Source organism: Dendrobates tinctorius, unplaced genomic scaffold (genome assembly GCF_039654945.1).
Source record: "Dendrobates tinctorius isolate UK_male_01 unplaced genomic scaffold, ASM3965494v1 ptg000062l, whole genome shotgun sequence".
Classification (NCBI taxonomy): Eukaryota; Metazoa; Chordata; class Amphibia; order Anura; family Dendrobatidae; genus Dendrobates; species Dendrobates tinctorius.
The window spans coordinates 33,673,896-33,693,745 of NW_027361730.1; the positions used below are offsets into that span (position 1 = coordinate 33,673,896).

The window sequence follows — 19,850 nt, forward strand, 5'->3', positions numbered from 1 at the left end:
AGGCGGGGTTCATGTATGTGGTGCTCTAATTAGATATTCATTATGCAGACTGCTGACAGGTCACTGATCCCTCACTGACCTGCCCCCTAGTTTGCATAATGAATACCATCATATACTGAATAAAAATAAAAAAATACGCTTCTGCAGGCAGGTGCCATTCGTGGCACCTGCGCTGCAGCATAATCACCTGGTTACTGTGCCCTTAATCCCTTTTGCAGATTTACTTGAGTGAGGGAAAAAAAAGCCATTCTGAAAATGGTGCCAGGGGCGCCTGCGCAGTAGCAGCTATCAGCTATCAGTGTTCCCCGGCCGTCAGCGTCTTCTTCTGGGAAGAAAATGGCGGGCGCACGCATCTGGCAACAATAAGAAATGTATCATATTGGTTCATTTTGATCACTGTGAGAGACCTAGTCACAGTGATCAAAATAAAAAAAAAGTAAATCAAACCTTCCTTTATCACCCCCTTAGTTAGGTATAAATAATAAAATTTAAAAAAAAATGTGTTTCTTTCCATTAGGGTTGGGGCTAGGGTTAGGGTTGTGGTGTTGGGGTTAGGGCTGTGTTAGGGTTGTAGTTAGAATTGGGGGGTTTCCACAGTTTAGGTACATCAGGGGGGTCTCCAAACATGACATGGCGTGTGCCATTGATTCCAGCCAATTTTGGGTTCAAGAAATGAAATGGTTCTCCTTTCCTTCTGAGCCCTGCCATGCGCCCAAACAGTGGCTTGCCCCCACATACGGGCTATCGGTGTACTCAGGAGAAATTGCACAACAAATTTTGTGCTCCATTTTCTCTTGTTACCCTTGTGAAAATAAAGTTTGGTTCTAAAGAAATTTTTTGGGGAAAAAAGTAAAATGTTCATTTTTTTCCTTCCACATTGCTTTAGTTTTTGTGATGCACCTGAAGGGTTAATAAAGTTCTTGAATGTGGTTTTGAGCAAATTGAGGGGTGCAGTTTTTAGAATGGTGTCACTTTTGGGTATTCTCTGTTATATTAACCCCCCAAACTCACTTCAAATGTGAGGTGGTCCCTAAAAAAATGGTTTTGTACATGTTGTTGGAAAAATGAGAAATCGCTGGTCACCTTTTAACCCTTATAACTTCCTAACAAAAAATAAAATATATGTTTCCAAAATTGTGCTGATGTAAAGTGGACATGTGAGAAATGTTATTTATGAACTATTTTGTGCGATGTTACTCTCTGATTTAAGGGTGCAAAAATTAAAAATTTGAAAATTGCAACATTTTCAAAATTTTTGCCAAATTTCCATTTTGAATAAATTTTACCACTAATATGAAGTACAATATGTCAGGAAAGAACAAACTCAGAATCAGTGGGATCTGTTGAAGCGTTACAGAGCTATAACCTCATAAAGTGAGAGTGGTTGGAATTGTAAAAATTGGATTGGTCATGAAGTACGGTGGCTCAGTGATTAGCACTGCAGCTTTGCAGCGCTGTGGTCCTGAGTTCAAACCCCACCAAGGACAACATCTGCAAGGAGTTTGTATGTTCTTCCTGTGATTATGTGGGTTTCCTCCCACATTCCAAATAGATACTGATAGGGAATTTAGATTGTGAGCCTCCATGGGGACAGTGATGATAATGTCTGTAAAGCGCTGTGGAATATTAATAATGGCGCTATATAAGTAAAATAAATAAATATAAGCAAAGCATAATAAAAAAAAAAAAATAAAAAATTACCTCCTGACATGAGCACAAAGGCAGAGAATAGAGCAATTTCATCCTCTGTCAAGTGCAATGAACATAGACTTTTCCCAAACTCAAACACAAAGCTCATGAAGTCTTCACAACCTACAGTGCAAGAAGGGGAGAGATAACAAATGGTAAGATAGATGCAGACACATATCAGATCAGGGCATTCTTTTTTATATGTCTTAACAGCACTTAGTTACTTACTTAGTACATTACTAATATTTATAATATAGTACAGTAATATAAATATATAATTAATCTCATCCTGTCCTGACAGATGAGATTAATCTCACCTGATGTGACAGCTACAGTAGATATGCAAGGCTGCTGATTGGCTACGAAAGTATATGTTGCTATTAAATGAGTAGAGACCAGTATTATGGAGGCAGGAAGTGGGTGCTGTCATGATAGAGCCTCGTAAATTAGGTACTGCTGTAGCACTAACCAATCTGAGGGCAATGGGACTTTTACTTTCTGTGGACGGCAAAGTATACAGGTAGTCCTGGGTGAGTGGATCAAATGAAAGGACAAATCCAAACGAATGATATTGTTGTGCAGGCACCAATATTAACCATTAACAGGCCATGGCACTCAGTGAGTACAACAGAAAGGCTATAATTCTCTGTTGTGCAATCCAATGTCCCTCAGCTGGTATCCAAAGCTAAAAACCAGGTATGAAGCACAGCATGTGCCCTAGACACTGGGCATTGAATTACTTATTAAACCATCACAAACCAGGTGTGACTATCCTAGGAATGTTGGGAAGCATGGCACAGCATGTCCTGAAGCATTACCGTAGAGCAATGTGATGTATGACCCTACTGTCGGCGGTACATAATGCAGCGTTATGTAATACATTATGTAGCATTGTGTGTTCAAAGTGCAACTGACAACTACCATACCAGTGCCAAGTGCAAGATTTTTCTATTTTACTGCTACTTCTATGACCATTACATTCCACTGTCTGATTAAAGACCCTTACCTAAAGCTTTGAAAACCTCTATTCCTGCATATTTGCCATCAAAATACACCGTGTTGTTCTGAGAATCGAAGGCACGACACATTCTGATGAAAACAACTTCCAGTGAGCCTAGAAACAAAAAAGGCATAAAAGTTATTACACATACATTCTAATTCATTATACATGATATTTACAGCATTGTGGCCATTGTATAATTCCAACTAATACAATAGTGTAACACAAATTTGTGGCAAGCTTATGGCGAGAGATTCCAGCTACGATAAGAAGAAATGATAGATTTCTTGATATTATTGCATGCATTACTTGCTCTTCTAAGCCTGAGCTAGAGCGCCAGTAGCCTGTTACGCAGATTGACTGGCCCTCCAATACTTCTATTGCACCTACATGGCAGAAAGGGCTTGGGTGACCAGTTCTATGGCTTCTTTATATGCTGAATATTAGAAGTACTATTTCTGATTTCAACATTTTTTTTAATAATTCGCTTTTTAGATGTTCTCGGTCATATACGAACCTGCTTTCAGCAGCACTATCTGGTCATTCTGACACAGCTCCATGAATCCGTCAATGCGTTTAGCAAATTCAACCACATACTGTATGGCCTCTGTGATTTTTACTGCACAAAGCTGCCACATAACTTCCCGCTGCTGTATAGGGAAACACAAAGCAATGCTTAATTGGTTTCTCAATGGATGTGCCTTGCACAGGACTGCAGTTCTGTAATCTTGGTGTAATACTCATTTTATTCCAATAGGGGGCATTAGTGTCCTGCAAACTGTTGGCACCAAAGCGGTTTTGGTTCAGACGAGACAGACTGGTAGTAGTATTACATAAGTATATAAAAAAAAATATGACCTACTGAATATTCCTGCCAGCCTGTTCCATCTGTAGCATAGTTTGGAGGACACTGGCTATATGTGTAAATGTATAGACTGTACTCCACTGCCTCTTCTTTACTCTTATTTTATTTCTTGAAATCACAGCCCTGTAGCATTTTTTTTGCAGTGCTGGAGTATGTCCCCTGCTCCTAGTCTTATACAGCACTGCTCCGGTTCAGTTTCTGCATGCTGTAATCTGACGGATCGCTCCAGTGTTTGTTGGAAGTGATACGGAAGTCACAACTCAATGCAAGTCTATGAAAACCAGAACGAGGCCTTCAGAATTACAATAAGAGCTTGTGACCATTACCTCTGACTACCAGTCAGAAGTTGCGGTCGTAAGATGGCGGCACCGTACCCGAGTGGTACCATGAAGAGCTGAAGACGGCTGGTGAATATAACACTAGGGTATGGGAACTCAGATTAGAAGCACCTCTCCGACGCGGAAATGACGCGTGACCCTGGCCTGAAATGACAACTCACTATATAAAATCCAGGCTGATTTAGTGCTTTTTTGCATGTTTTGTTTTTCAATGAATTTAGGATTGGATCCACAGTACAGATATATAGCGAAAACACTAATACTTTTCTTATCTATTTCTACGCCTGGCTTCGCTAAACACCCCCACCCCCCGACCCCCCAGTAATCTTTTGCCTGGTTTAGGATTCCCATTTGTCTTCAGTGCTATAGATCACTTTGTACAGGACATTCCCCTTCCATATAGACGTCTTCTCTCACTATGTACCTTGCTCTGGTAACTTTCAATCTCTTCTTGGAGGAAGGTCTGCCATGTTATCTGCTGCAGCTCCTCACGCAAATACTGGCAGGTTTCCATGTGAGACTTAGAGATGTTCTGAGCAAGATGTTCTGACAATGACAAAAAAAAGGAGTCACAACATCTAAATGACAAGCACGACTTCCTCTAATCAGTGACCTTTGGAAGTAATGGAGTGTAATGTCAAATGAAAACACAGACGCTCAGTGCAGAAAAAAAACATGCTTTAGATTTTCTTTAAATGGGCTTTTTGATTTATTAAAAAAAAAAAACCAAAAGCCAGAATTGGTCATAAAATAACAAAACAAGCCCATCTAAACCCCCAATGCTCCAGCTGCCCATTCCTGGTCTTCTGCCGGTCTTCTCTTTACCTGGTGGTAACAATGACGTTTCTTGTAGACCATGTGACTATTACAGCCAATCAGTAGCCTCAGCTGTGCAGCATAGTGCCGAGGTCAGTGATTGGCTGTAGAGCTTATCTGGGGAAATGGGACATCACTGATGCCACCGGGCAAACAGAAAACTGGTTGAAGGACCAGAGGCGGACACGAAGTGATTAAATGAATCTTGTTTCTTTTATTATTTTATGACTGTTTCTGGGTTTACCTTGTTTTTAAAAAATTGGAAAACCCCTTTAATTTTTTATGATAGATGTTGATCAAAATAGGTAGAAATAAATGGAATACACAGGGCAATTCAGTTTTATAATCCCAGCGATTAAGAAACACTTTATATAATTTGCAGTTTTTACAAAGGACATTTTATTCCTTTATAAGTCCAGCTTTGACAGATTCCATATAGCGAGGATTGAACCAGGGAGGCTAAACCTCAATCCAAGATCTAATATAAATTCCTTGTGCAACTTACCAAGTTCTGCCATTGATACGGTGGGGGAAGTCTCTCCGTTAGTGAAAGAGCAGTAGGGGAAGAAGGATGATGGCGGCGTGTAGTCACAGAGAGGCTCTGGTTTGATGCCATTGACGTCCAAGCCCGACTGATCTGGGGATGGTTGGATATCTAGGTAAAAGCTGCTTACTGCCGACTCATTCTTGCCTTCGTCTGGTGTGTGCTCTTCCATATATCCTCCCAGGTCATCCCGTAACTCTGTCAGCCCATTAGGAGTCAGGCCGTATCCTGCAGGAGTTAGTGGTTCTGCCTCCCCTGGCTGCTGCTGGTGGTCTCGCTGTTGCTGCATGCGATGTTTCTGTACCTCGGCATATAAGCTATCCCTCTGCTTCTTGGACATGCGACCAAACTTTACAGCTACAGAGAAGTAGAGGTAAATGTAACAAACAAGTTTATTAGTATTGTTGGGATGAAGAAATTAATTTCTGTCCACAATGGAGTTCAGCTTTATTTTCACGATGGGGAATGCGCTTGGAGAAATATATATATTTTTTAACATGTATAGTTTTGGCACATTTAGAAATACTGCATGGAGAAGGTGTTCACATATCCCTCTGACATGCAACCCTACACATATAAGCCAGGGACAATTTCATAGAAAACCAATTAAACGATCAGTATGTTTTTGGAGAATGTGAGGGATCTGGAGCACCTGGTGGACACCCAAACAAGCACAGGGAGAAAATACCTACTCCATGCAGACACTGCTCTGATTACAGTAAATCCTAGGAGCCCAGAGTTACATGGTAGTGTTCTCTATGAAATAGCCGCTGCCAGACATCTCTGGCAGCAGCTTGTTGCTTCAAAAACCAAATGATCAGCAGTCAGAAATTGGACATGCTGGATCCTTATATCTTTGCAATAATCATTTGTCGGGATGTGATCCTCATATACATTGGACTGGTGGCTGACCCCTTCGACAATGGCGAGTTTGGCCTTAAGGCCAGAGTCACACTACCGTAGAATACAGACGAATGCTATGAGAGAAAACATCGCATAGCACTCGGCTCTGCGTTAATCTATGGGACAGATCGCACATCTGCGATTATTTTCTCATGCTAAATTGGCATTTGAGAACAATCGCAGCATGCTGCGATTAGCACCGAGTCTCGGCCCACTCGCACCCATATAAGTCTATGGGTGCGAGTGACACAGCGCACATCACATCAAATATCATCCCAGTGCAGTATACGCAGACAGCGGAGGAGATGGAGAAATTAGTTTCTCCGCAGCTGTGCTCTGATCCGCTCTGTGCGAGAGGCTCGGGGCACAGTAGCAAGAAACTTTGCTCCCAGCAGCAGAGCAGGAGTCGAGGGTCATTAGCATATCGCACTGGATGCCATACACTAGTGTGACTCCAGCCAAAAAGAAAAAACTATTTGTGGCAACACGCCTGAAAGTGGTCACAGCTAGCATGGACCATGCAGTCAAATGGCAAAACTGTCTCTGGGGTTTGGTGGAAAAAAAAATCCCACTGAATATTTTCAGCCAAGTGCACGAATACGCAGAGAAATAGACTAAAGCTCATAGTAAGACTATTGTCACAGGACTGTTTTCTCTCCATTCAAGAAAATTGGGCTGATTATGCTACACAGAGTTCAGTCCGATATTTTCCACAGACCAATAGACTTGCACTGCTGATTTTAATCTGACACGCTGATCAAAAATCAGACTTGTCAATGATTCTTTCCTCGAGCCACTTGATTTGATGAAATAAAAAAAAATAAAAAATCGGACATGTGCCCCATAGAATAACATGGGTATGAGTGTGATACGTCAAAAACACGTAAAACAGTTGTCCGAGCCCTAAAGGTGACCATCATCACAACAGCTATGAAAAGCACTCTCAATTTTGATTTTATAGCTCATGCCTGTGTCATATAGCCGACTGCACGTTCCGTCTGTCTTTTCTGTTTTAGAAACAGACAAACGGAATTCATGTGCAAAAGTTACCCATTGCTTAAGTTATGCAAACAGAAGAGGGATCCCATTGATTATTATGGGGTTGGGTCTGTCCAAGTTCCTTTTGGTGTCTGTTTTGCAGAATGTAAAAAAAGTTTCTGCATGCAGTAGTAACAGAAGGCGCAAACGAACATGTGAACGGTAGCCTAACTTTTGCTTGTTTGTAAGCAAACACAATCTATTACCGCTGTCACCTACCGTCACGTGACATGCCCACAGCAAGGCATTTCTGCAGCCGGCAGTGTTGACAACGATTCCTACTTGTCCTGTCGATCAAACAATTTTTCTGCCTTGGACACGAATATGTGGCGTTACTCTGTTGGCTTCGTCTGAAGAAACCCTGAAAGGAAAAGCAAAACTAAAGTCCTACTCGTATTGTGAAATCCCAAAATATTTCATTTATCCATCCATGCAATGTATATATCTAATCTATGTACTATCTATCCATCCATGAGGTGCATGTTCAGACATAAGGGAGGTAAACTTGTATACTTTACACCTGTTGTGCACTATACGCATAAGAAATCAGTGATCTTCCCTTCAGGCCCGTCCAGTCCCACGGCATCAGTGTGAATACACAAGGCATGGATAAAGCAGGCCTCCCTGCAGTCTTCTGACAATCCCTGCCTAATGAATAGACTTCTTCATTACCATATCCACTTCCACTCCTGTATACACATATGTCTTAATTAGCTGCTCATTGGCTGTTTAATTACAAGAAAGCAGCTGCCAGCTGCCAGGCCTCACTGTACCGGCGGCCATGCTGAGAAGTCTCCGCTCCGGTGGGTGACAAGGAGACTCTCTGAAAGCTCGGTGATTTATGGCTGGCTGTGGCAGAATCCTCTGGCTCATTAATCTCTCAAATAGGACCAGCAATTAAAACATAGGCCTTTTTTGACGGGTTTCTTCATCTTTACCAACCATGAGGACTAGTTCCAATCTCAATGGTTAAAGACACGGAAAGTTCTAAATAAGAGGTTTTTGGAAATACATCATCCTTGTCAGCCCGAGTATCATGTACATGTCAGTGAAGGTCAACAAGGTGAGAGACAGGGGTACTTCATTAATATAACACATTTATACGGATGCACATAGCTAATGTTTTCTTTTATGGACCACAATGGCATCCGTAGTTTGGATAGATTTGTTCTAAATGAAAATAGGACCTAAAATGTCATTGATAGAATATATTCTGGCATCAGTCACCCAACAATCAGCCTTCTACATTTTGCTCTGACCTTCAGATCACTTGCTCAAACTGAAGAAATAGCTATTAGTAGAGAAGAGCGAACCCAAACTGTAGAGTTCGGGGTTCGTAGGTGCTGAACTCCAAACATGGACCTCTCCTGGAAGTTCGTTTTACAGTTCGGGAGTTGGCGACTGAGTGTAAGGGAGTGAAAGAAAAATCAGGTCTGTATGTTTTTTTGACATCCATTTTTTTTTGACATCCATAACTAAAAAGGAGCAATTTGCTTAATTATGTAAGGTCCAATTCAGTTTTCTGTGTCATTTATGTTACGCATCTGTGAAAAATGGTTATCAGATAAATAGCATCTGTACAGATGCTGTTCTTTTCTGCATCCATTAGGTACAATGGTAAAGTCTTATTGGCAAACCAAAATGAGAAGTGTATATTTTATTTACGCAGATGTCGTTTCTATGTGGATAAAAATTAGATTGTCTAAATTGCGCCACTGACCTCTGTGGGTCCATGTGCTGTTCTCTGCGGACATGGAGAGCACACAGAATGATACGGGAAAGATATATATTTTTGTACCGTGTTAGCCAGTAGATAGAATAATGAAAAATCCAATCCTCTGAATATAGTCTTACGTATCGGTCCTTTATAAGAGGTGACAAGATACAAACCACTAACTAAAGGCATGCTCTACAGGCGTCATTAGGTTTTATTTTCATGCACTATGGCTATTATTTACTGCAGGGTATTTGCTCACTTTGTTTTTTATCTTAGGTGTTAGGGTGGTTTCACATTAGCGTTTCAGGGCGCAGCGATGGCCTGCGCATGGCCGCCGCTAAGCCCCGCCCCCTGCAGCACCTCCTCTGGTAGCTCCGCCTACGGGCGCATGACGCTGCGTGCGTCCTGTGTCCCCTATCTTTATCACTGGGGACGCAGGCTGTGCGCAGTATGCGTTTGGCGGCGTATGCGTCCTTTTGACGGTGCGCCGACCAGCGCCAAACGCAACCTGTTGCAATTTGGTTGCGCTCGGCGCACTGTCAAAAGGACGCATGCGCCACCAAACGCATACTGCGCACGGCCTGCGTCCCCAGTGATAAAGATAGGTGACGCAGGAAGCATGCAGCGTCATGCGCCCGTAGGCGGAGCTACCGGAGGAGGTGCGACAGGAGCGGAGCTTAGCAGCGGCCGTGCACAGGCCGTCGCTGCGCCCTGAAACGCTAATGTGAAACCACCCTTAGTGGCCAGTGTGAACATGCACCTACATGTCACATGCATACCAACTTATATTCCAGTTCATATGTTTAGATTTTTGTTGTAGGCATCATTATAAGGAGATATTCACGCAACCATACTTTTGCTGTTAGTGGGAAAAAAAACGACATCATACGGTGAGCACTAGGAATAATATTATTTAATTGCGCTGTTCAGCTGGCTGTTTTTTTTTTCTCTTTTTACATGGACTGAATGTCCACGTGGAAAAAAAAATAAAATTTGCATCATGCACTAGTATCTGACGTATTTCAGTTGCAAATCTCCTATTCAAAGCTATGGGTGCCAAAGAAATCTGATCACTCACAGACCAACCGTATGGCATATAAATCAATTCTTCATGTATGAAACTGTATTTGATCTTATACATTTTAGTAACTGCTGATATATAAAAATGGATGAAAAACAACAACAACCCATGCTTGGATGGCATATGGATGACAATATAGACCAAAAATTTGACACTTTTTTCTGGTTTAAAGTGGACAATTTTTTTAGAGTCTCATGTGAGTTTAGACTTGCTGTGTGCTGAACCTGCAAATGGCATCATTACTACTGCTGTATGAAGGGAAAAAGAAAAGGCCAGGGTGTTACTAAAAACGACATCAGTAGCCACACAACTATGCACCATGTTCATAACACACACGAGGCTTCCGGCTCTATAATGCACGCTATTTTAAGCAACGACCTAATGTTACATGGATCTGATCAGAAATCATTTACATCTCTACAAATAATTTGCATGCTTCTCTCACACTTTCCTTTTTCATCATATAGGGCAAGTAATATCTAAAGACAGTACTGCTGACACATCTTCCTACACATCTCTCATGTCTCCATCTGATTGGCAGGTATGTGCTCTTCTAATCTCTCTCCTTCATTCTCTGGTCAGAGAGCACGGCTGCCGCTCTGACGGTAGAATGAGATGTGTGGGCAGATGATGTGATACAGGACTTCCTCTACCACCCACCATCGCAGACAAATGCCATAGGTTATTCTGTCCAGAACGCAGCTTTCAAGGTAGAGGTCTTGGGTTTGGGTGAGGAGTATTATCTGCACAACTTATTCTGGCCACCATTTTGAGCAGAGCAGGGTAACCTTGCAATGTCCGCTCAAGCAATGTTCTTTAGTGTGGGCAGTATCCCTCCTCCGCATGGGCACTATGATAGACAGGGTGGGCCATTTATATGGATATACCTAAATAAAATGGGAATGGTTGGTGACCCAGATCAGTACGCTGAATTTGCAGAATGGACAAAACAAAAATTGGAACAGGACCCTCAGTTTACACAGAACATTATGTTCAGTGATGAGGCAAACTTTTTTGGGTGGGCCATTTATATGGGTACACCTATATAAAATGGGAAGGGTGACAGTTTTCTTGCGCAGGGTGTCTTGCATTGAAATCTGCTGCAATGACCATGGTACTGCGTTCACCAGACATCAACAAAATTTCTATCCGCTCCTCACGTGTTAACCTCTGCGACATGTCAATGGCTGTAAACAAAGAGAAACTTGTAAATAAATCATGAAAGAATAAAGTTACGTTAAAACCATTGTTTTTCTTGTGAAATTCTCAATAAGTTTGATGTGTCACATGACCCTCTTCCCATTGAAAAAAATAAAGTTGGATACAAAATGGCCACCTTCAAAATGGCCGCCATGGTCACCACCCATCTTGAAAAGTTTCCCCCTCCCATATACTAATGTGCCACAGACAGGAAGTTGATATCACCAACCATTCCCATTTTATTTAGGTGTATCCATATAAATGGCCCACCCTGGTAATGGAGGAAATGTAAATAAAACCTAGAACATCTATTGACCACTGAAACAGTGTGCGGATTGGTCCACTGACTGGCTGGTCAAAAGGACCATCACGGTCACAGATAGCCCTGTCAATCATGTTGGTTGCCTCCATGGGAGAAGGTGCCACAGTCACCGTTGCTAGGGATGCCAGTAGGATTATTGCCGTTGAATCTGACTACAATTACCAAAGAGTCAGTAGGGATGGGTAAGGATATTACATTATCTTAATGCTTCTGAATCATCACTGGTTACCCACAAACTTTTTATGTTATGTAGTGGTTGTCTCGAGTTTAGGCAGGCCCGGACAGGCCATCTCGCAATTCTGGAAAATGCAGGGCCGGACTGGCCATCTGGCAATTCTGGAAAATGCCAGAAGGGCATGAGTGGTTGTTGGCTGCCTTGTCTGCTACATTGTTAACAGAATCTGTGTTCTCAAGACACCCATACTGTTAAGAGCTGTGATGGAGCACAAAGTCGCTGACTCCGTCACTTACCCCAGTATTTACTTAGAAACATTGGTCTTTCTTTCCTCCATCCAGGGTAATATTAGTAATATATCCCCATCTGGTGCTTGGGGATGGGGACAACATGGGCCGGTGTGATTTCAAATGCCAGGGCTGAATTTCAGCCCCAGTCCGTACCTGCTTACAGGTGATCTGAAGGAGTAGAAAATGTCAATCTTTTTCTCAGAGTATTTCCTAGTCATTTATTTAGTATATGGATTTTTTTAAAATCGCTAAGTAAATTAAACTCTGGCTCAACCCTAGGGCCCCTTAGGACAGCTATTATTCCAAACATGTGCCCAGTAAAAAGGACAGTAAATTATTTGTGTATAAAGTCCTCCCTCATAGAAAAAGAGCCGCTTTCAATCAAACAAAAGATTAGGAAATGATTAATGTCACGGATGCCCCTGCCCTAGCAGAAATGACAGATAAGCAGATGGCAACGCACAGCAACACATTCATGTTTGTGCTACAGAGATTATCGGTTCCAGCAAAACTGTGTAACAGGTTGGAGAGGAGAGAGCTATATGATAAAGGACAGAAAACTGAAAAACTCTTTACCCATTAACAGTCACGTAAAAATAAAATTCCGTTTATTAATGCCTTGGTGTGCCAGACCCATGTGTCATGAAAGCTCCTGTCTACCTGTAATATACAGGCATGTCTGAAGGACAGTTGTCTTTGTAACCCCTTCACCCAAAAACCTGTTTTTATCTTCATGACCAGGCCAATTTTTTCAATTCTGATCAGACTGTTATGTCATGGCATATTGTACTTCATGACCGTTGTAACATTTGTTCGATATTTTTGCTAGTATTTGTAAAAATATCAAACATTAGGGTAAAATTTCACAATTTTCAAACTTTTACATTTTTATGCTCTGAAGCCAGAGCATTCTGTCACACAAAATCGTTAATAAGTAACATTTCCCACATGTCGACTTTACATCAGAACAATTTTTTGAAACATAATTTTTTTTTGTTAGGAAGTTAGAAGGGTTAAAATTTGACCAGCGATTACTCATTTTTCCAACAAAATTTACAAAACCATTATTTTTTTAGGGACCATCTCACATTCGAAGTAACTCTAAGGGGTCTATATGACAAAACATAGCCAAAATGACAGTTCTAAAAACTGCACCCTTCAAGGTGCTCAAAACCACATTCAAGAAGTTTAACCATTCAGGTGCTTCACGCTAGCTGAAGCAATGTGGAAGGAAAAAATAAATATTTAACTATTTTTCACCCCCCAAAAAAAATTAGGCCTAAATTAAAATTTATTTTCACGAGAGTAACAGGAGAAAATGGACCCCAAAATTTGTTGTGCAATTTTTCCTGAGTACGGTGATACCACATATGTAGGGGAAAAAACACTGGGCGCACGGCAGGGCTCCAAAGTGAAGGAGCACCGTTTGATTTTTTTAAAAGCAAAATTGGCTGGAATTGACGCCATGTCGCATTTGGAGAGCTCCTGATGTGCCTAAGTGGAAACCCTCAAGTAACCCCATTTTAAAAACTAGACCCTTCAAGGAACTTATCTAGATGTGTGGTGAGCACCATGAACCCCCAAGGTGCTTCACAGAAATTTGTAACATTGAGCCGTGAAAAAAAAAAAAAAATTTTTTTTAAGCTCCAATTGTTTTTAAATTTTAATTAATTTTAATAAGGGTAACAGGAGAAAATGGACCCCTAAACTTGTTGTGCAATTTCCCTTGAGTACACAGATACCCCATATGAAGTATTTTGTAGTACTGGTTGCTGGCAATTGTGGAGATGCAGGTGAGCACAGCCTAGGTTTGTGCAGGCAAAAACTCCCTTCAACCCATAAGGTCACGGTCACACGTTCAGTATTTGGTCAGTTTTTTTACCTCAGTATTTGTAAATCAAAACCAGGAGTGGATGATAAATCCAGAAGTGGTGACGTGTTTCTATTATACTTTTCCTCTGATTGTTCCACTCCTGGTTTTGACTTAGAAATACTGAGCTAAAATACTGAACATGTGCACATGGCCTATGACGGCCCTTTCCTTTTGCACCCCTTTCAGACTCTGTAAGTCTACTTTAATTGCAGAATCAAGATAAGTTTGCAATAAAAAAAATAATCCCTGTCCTGATTCTTTTCGAAGAACTGTCATATTAGGATAGTACAAAACACCCTGTAATAAGTTCCTATTTGGCTTAGCTATTTTGTGAAGCACTTTATTAATAAATTACATTAATATCACATCCTCTGAGGGAACCTGTGCATTTTTGTTGCAATTTTTTGTTTGATCGCCTCTAAACCACCAAATGTAATGAAGCAAGTACCGGTATATATTGCAATCATCACATTGTTTAGCACTGTGTACTTACAATTTCTCATTTTGCCTTTCTACCCAGCTAATTCTTCTCATTTCTTTGCTCTATGTAGAAACCTGAAGTGCCTTGCGCCTGCAGAAATCATTCCGCTCTTCAAGTCCTTACCCAGCTGTTCACCTTCTCCCGTGCCATTGACTTTTGCAATGACCGATGACTCAATGTGAAAATAGACCTCCTGTTTCTACATATAGCTTAGAAGGATTCAGCTAGTCAGTTTTTAATCACGTGATGTCATAGACCTAATGGGAAAAAGAAGCATTAACTGGGTAGAAGAGCAAAATGAGCAATTGGAAGTACACAGTGCTATATAATATGATGATTGCAGTAAATATTAAAAGGATAACATTTTTGATGGGAGGAGTGCTACATTTTAATCTTTTCAAATTTTTGGGTGAAAGCAGATATATTGTCATGCCGTCATGTTGCTTGCGCTGCATGATCCCCATTGTCATGTCTGTCATGCCTCATTGTCCCCAGGTCCGGGTCCCTGCGGGCGCTCCGTGGGTCTCGCCTGTGTGTACAGGCGCACCTCATGACTGTTATGCCGCAAGATCCCTGGAGCAGTGTGCACACGCACCTCATGACTGTTATACCGCATGATGCCTGGAGCAGTGAGCACGCGCGCCTTACCTCATGGCTGCACGCCGTTGCTAGGCAACCATTCGTCTCTGCTCTGATTCTGCAATCCTCTGTATTCCTGGAAGCCCCTGATCATGTGACCTTTCCTATGTTCCAGCACTGTCTGATTCTGCAATCCTCTGTATTCCGGGAAGCCCTGATCATGTGACCTTCTCTATAGTCCAGCCAGTCTGATCTAGCATCGCTCTCTATGACCCAGGAGGATCTGAACCGGAAGTCCTTCCTTGGTCCTAACCCGGAAGTGGAGATGCTATGGTGCTATATCAGACTGCCCCTTCCTATGGTCGGGGCCTGAGTATCATGTTGCTTCCCGGCATGGCTGCTTGGTCTGCTCGGTCGCTCCCTGTATTCTGTGCCCCTGCACGCTCCCCTGTTGTGCGCCTCTGCACACGCTCTGTGCTTGTACTCTGTCTCTTGTCTCGTGCCATGTCTTGTGTTGTCTCTCGTGCCATGTTTGTCCTTGCCTTGCTTTGCAGTACTTTTGCTGTTCTCTGCCTTAGCCTGTTTCGCTATGTCTTGCCTAAGCTCTTCCTTGCCTTGTTATTCGTCCTATGTTCCGTGTCTAGTCTCAAGGCTCCGCCTTGACCCAGCTCTGGGCTCCGGCCTGCGCTCCGCTGCTAGACTCTGTCCTCTGGTGCTCTCTAGCATACTCCCTGACTAGTCTCATGGCTCTGCCTTGACCCGGCTCTGGGCTTCGGCCTACTCTCCGCTGCTAGTTCTATGTCTCTGTCCCGGACTAATTTCAAGGCTCTGGGCTTCGGCCTACGCTCCGCTCTCTTTCCTGAACCCTGACCCTGGCGTGCCCTCTACACGCACAGGACCTTGTCTTGAACGCTGTCTTGCCTCCCTTTTTCCGTGCGCCCTTGCACCTCTCGTACTAGGCTTTGCCATGCTTTCTTGCACGCGTCTCTGTCCTGTACCTTTGCCTAGCCCTGCCTTGTGGCTGCGTGCCCGCTTGCACGCGCCTGGTCGTCCTGTGCCCACCGGTTTGTGCCTCAGCCGTGCCACTCTAGTCGTGCCCGCCTGTGTGCCTCAGCCGTGCTCGCCGGCCAGTGCTATAGTGGTTTCCGCCTGTCTGTGCCTCAGCCGTGCCGCCTCTCGTCGTGACCGCCTGCCTCCAGCCGATGCCCCAGTCGTGGTTTCCGTGCTCCCTTGCACTCACGCTGTTTCTCGCACTGTGCATTTTCGTGCTACTCTTGCACAACTCTTTTGCTATCCTTGTTCTGTCCTGAACCTTGTCTCTCTGTCGTGTTCTGAGTTCTATGACCTGTCTTGAATCTTTGTCTTGCTTGTACCTTGCTCTGTGCTCTGCTCTTTGTCTTGAACCCTGACCCTGGCCTGCTCCTCTGCACGCACAGGACATCAGTCCTGAACTTCAAAGCCCAACGTGTTCTCTAGCACGAGTGATACCCGCTGCTAACCTTGTACCCTGGCGTGCCTCCTAGCACGGCCAGGACCATTCTTTGTACCGTGCCCCTGGCATGCCTATAGCACGCGCAGGACCTTGAATCTTGAATCCTGGCGGCTCCACTAGCGCGCCCAGGACCTTGAACCCTGGCGTGTCCCCTATACACGCACCATGCCTAGTGTGTTGAACCCTGCCTTGCACCTTGCCCTGGACCCTGGCGTGTCTCCTATACACGCACCATGCCTAGCGTGTTGAACCCTGCCTTGCACCTTGCCCTGGACCCTGGTGTGCCCCTAGCACGCACCCTGCCTTGAACTTTGCCTTGGACCCTGACGTGTTCCTTAACACGCACCATGTGCTGAATACTGTTGGGCCTCCTTGCCTGTACCCTGGTTTGTTTGTCGGATGTCCGGATCCTGCCGATCACCATCTGAGTTCCGGAACCTGATGACCCTGTTGATCGTTGCCTGCTGTCCGGAGTCCGACGTCATCGTGCCTTTGCCTGTACCCAGGCATGCCAACTAGCACGTACCATGCCATGGACCTTGGCGTGCCCTTGCACGCACCCTGCTGTGTTTTCCCTGTTATCACGTCTTGCACCTGATGTTACCCTGAAGTTTTCCTTAATGAAGATACCTTGAACTTACGTCTTGTCTTGTTTCCTGTACGTCCCTGGTCGTCAGACACTCACATTGTGTCTTCCTTGAGCCGGCCGTCTTGTCCCAGCAGTCGTGGTGGCTCACCCCCTTGGTGTTGCCCCTGACACTCCCTGTATAGGGGGTGGTTTCTCACAAGGTCAACTCTCCCTCGGTGGGTGGCTGCCACGACCCAGAGGGTACACTCTAAAGAAAAGTTGACTCAGCTGAAGCTGACTCATCACATATATACATTAAAATTCCGCTCATTTAATTACTGTACAGTCAAGACATTTTGGCCATCTGCATCTGATAAAATTTATGTACTATTTTTCATCGTCATCACTTCTTTGACTCGTTCCCGAGTGTATTATAGGTACATGCAGGCTCGGACTGGTCTGTGACTGGGGAACAGGTTAAATTTTACGATGGGCCCCCAACCTCCCCCCCATACAGTATATGGGTAGTGGTTGGCATAATATATATGAGAAAAAAAGCATTGAAGTGGGATATACCCAGCTAAGTAGTACAACCCACAATAAATCTATATGACAGAAAAAGTGAGTGGTAACATTAAAACATAATTTTTACGAAGGCCATTAAATGGATTCTGTCACCCTATTTTTCGAGTATCAGCTGCCGGCACTCATTTTTCTTATCTTTCAGGTTACTTCAGGGGCTTATCTATAGCATTACAGAATGCTGTAGATAAGCCCCTGATGGCGGTGCCGGCAGCTGATACTCGAAAAATGGGGTGACAGATTCCCTTTAAAGGCAACACAATTTTTCAATGCTGCCTAAAAAAAAACTTGTTAAAGTGCCTATTGCAGCCAGTGGAGATCCCTTCCCTCTTATATGGGGTTAAGAGACTGACATAGTCAGTGGGAGGGGACCCATTTCCTAATCCTCAGTTGAATAAAGGGGGTTTTACACATAACGATATCTCTAGCAATATCGCTATAAGGTCACTGATTTTGTGACGTTATAGCGATATTGCTAGCGATATCGCTATGTGTGATACTTACCTCCGACCTGCTCCCCCGCTGTCTGTCGCTGATCGCGCGAGATCGGCCGGCTCCATTTCTCGTCGGGCGCTTCCTGCTGGGCTTCCTGTGGCGCCGACGAGCGACGTGTGGAGGCGGGCGGGAGGACGTCAGGATCGCTGCGTCTGAAAGGTAAGTATCGTCTGCTGTATTTCTGTGAGATCTGCCTGTGTGGCAGCTCACTAGCGATCATTTAGCGATGCACCGGCGATCCTGAGCGGGTCGTATCGTGGTCGGGATCGCTGGTGCATCGCTAAATGTAAAAGGGCCTTTAGTCAGTGGGATCAAATATCTGATCGACAATTGAGAGGGTGTCCGAGTTTAATCTTGTAAAACGCCAAAAGGTTAATCCACTTCACAAGAATCTGTCTTGTACACAATCCAAAATTGAATGGTGCTGGACAAAAATTAATGTGGTTGATCCTGACATAAGTAGTCTGACATTTGTTAAATAGAAAATAAAGGACCGTCCTCACCCATTTGATGCTGATTCACAAGTGGAAGGGAGGAGAAGTATTCAAATTCTCGATCATATGCAGAGATCTGGGACAAGAAATATAGCCCTATAAATCCCTAGGAATGGCTACAAAATCCTACAGTCCCCAACTGCTCCCGCTCTGAATAGGGATGCCCTACTATGAAGGTCCTGCACCATCCTTGTGTGCATCCCCACTATCTAAGAGTGCCGGATTCAATCTATAATGATTTACGGGGTTGGACTCTACCCAAGTACCTGTATATCCAAGCATTACTGTGATTTATTTTCAGAAATACATCCTATTTTTCGTCTGTGTCACTTCTCGCAATCCTTGTTGCATGCAATTTTTTCACACGAAGAAAAAAAATAACTGTCTTAGCTTCTCCTAACCATTTAAACAATATCATTCAGACAGCACACAGATGACCTCCACACGCTTTTTGTTAGGGCCATTGACTTGCATTGGTGAAATCGATCTGTTACACCCATCAAATAAGGACCTTTGAAATGGCTCATTGATTGCAATAGGTCTGTCATCTATTCAGAAAAATTATGCTTAGCAAACATACCAAAAAACTGATGTGTGAAAGAGCCCTAAGGTGGGATACACTAGTTAAGGGTAATGCAATGAAGTGAGTTACTAGCGTATTAAGAGTAGAGGTTTTCAGAAATATGTCCCTAAGATCAAGCATGGCATAAAAAATTACCTTAATCAGTCATGAAAAATTAGCAAATGAGAAAACTTTGCCTGCAGTAAAAAGAATCTAAAAATCTACATCAAGGCTATGTTCACACGCTGCGTTTTTGCAGTGTTTTTTTTAAGCTGTGTACCAACATAAGCCTTTTTTCGCGTTTCTACCGGCAAAAACGCTTACAAGAAGCATCCCATTCATTTTAATGAATTCTGCACTTTTTGTGCACATTTAGGCGCTTTTTTCCGTGAAAAAAACGCATCGCGGTAAAAAACGCAGCATGCTCATTAATTTCGTGGAAAAATCCACATTTCTAACTATATTGTATGGGCAGGAGGATGCTCCTGTAAAAAACGCATTAAAAAACGTGCAATAAAACGCACATTTTTCCTGGGAAGGAGTCCGTTTTTTTCTGCATACGTGAGTACATAGCCTTAATGCATTTTTTAATGAAAATTTTCAGCTGCTTTTCACAGTACCAGCAAAGTCTGAGATTTCAGAAATCTCTTGCACACACCTTTTTTTCCTGTCAGAGCTGCGTTTTTGTACAATGCAGCATGTCCATTCTTTTAGTGTTTTTGCAGCGTTTTTAACCCATTGAAAGC

The 19,850-nt window shown here is 43.2% G+C and overlaps 1 protein-coding gene across 3 annotated transcripts in view; it reads right to left on the reverse strand.

The window, feature by feature from the left end:
• The window catches only part of RORA (RAR related orphan receptor A), a 504,081-nt gene that overhangs the window by 15,183 nt on the left and 469,048 nt on the right, over positions 1–19,850 (reverse strand). For all 3 annotated transcript variants that reach the window (XM_073579504.1, XM_073579505.1, XM_073579506.1), the window contains 6 exons: positions 7,413–7,554; positions 5,214–5,609; positions 4,317–4,438; positions 3,207–3,339; positions 2,696–2,803; positions 1,702–1,812 (listed from right to left, as the gene is read on the reverse strand). In XM_073579504.1, the coding sequence (XP_073435605.1) occupies positions 1,702–1,812; positions 2,696–2,803; positions 3,207–3,339; positions 4,317–4,438; positions 5,214–5,609; positions 7,413–7,554 (1,012 nt within the window). The remainder of the gene's footprint in view (positions 1–1,701; positions 1,813–2,695; positions 2,804–3,206; positions 3,340–4,316; positions 4,439–5,213; positions 5,610–7,412; positions 7,555–19,850) is intronic.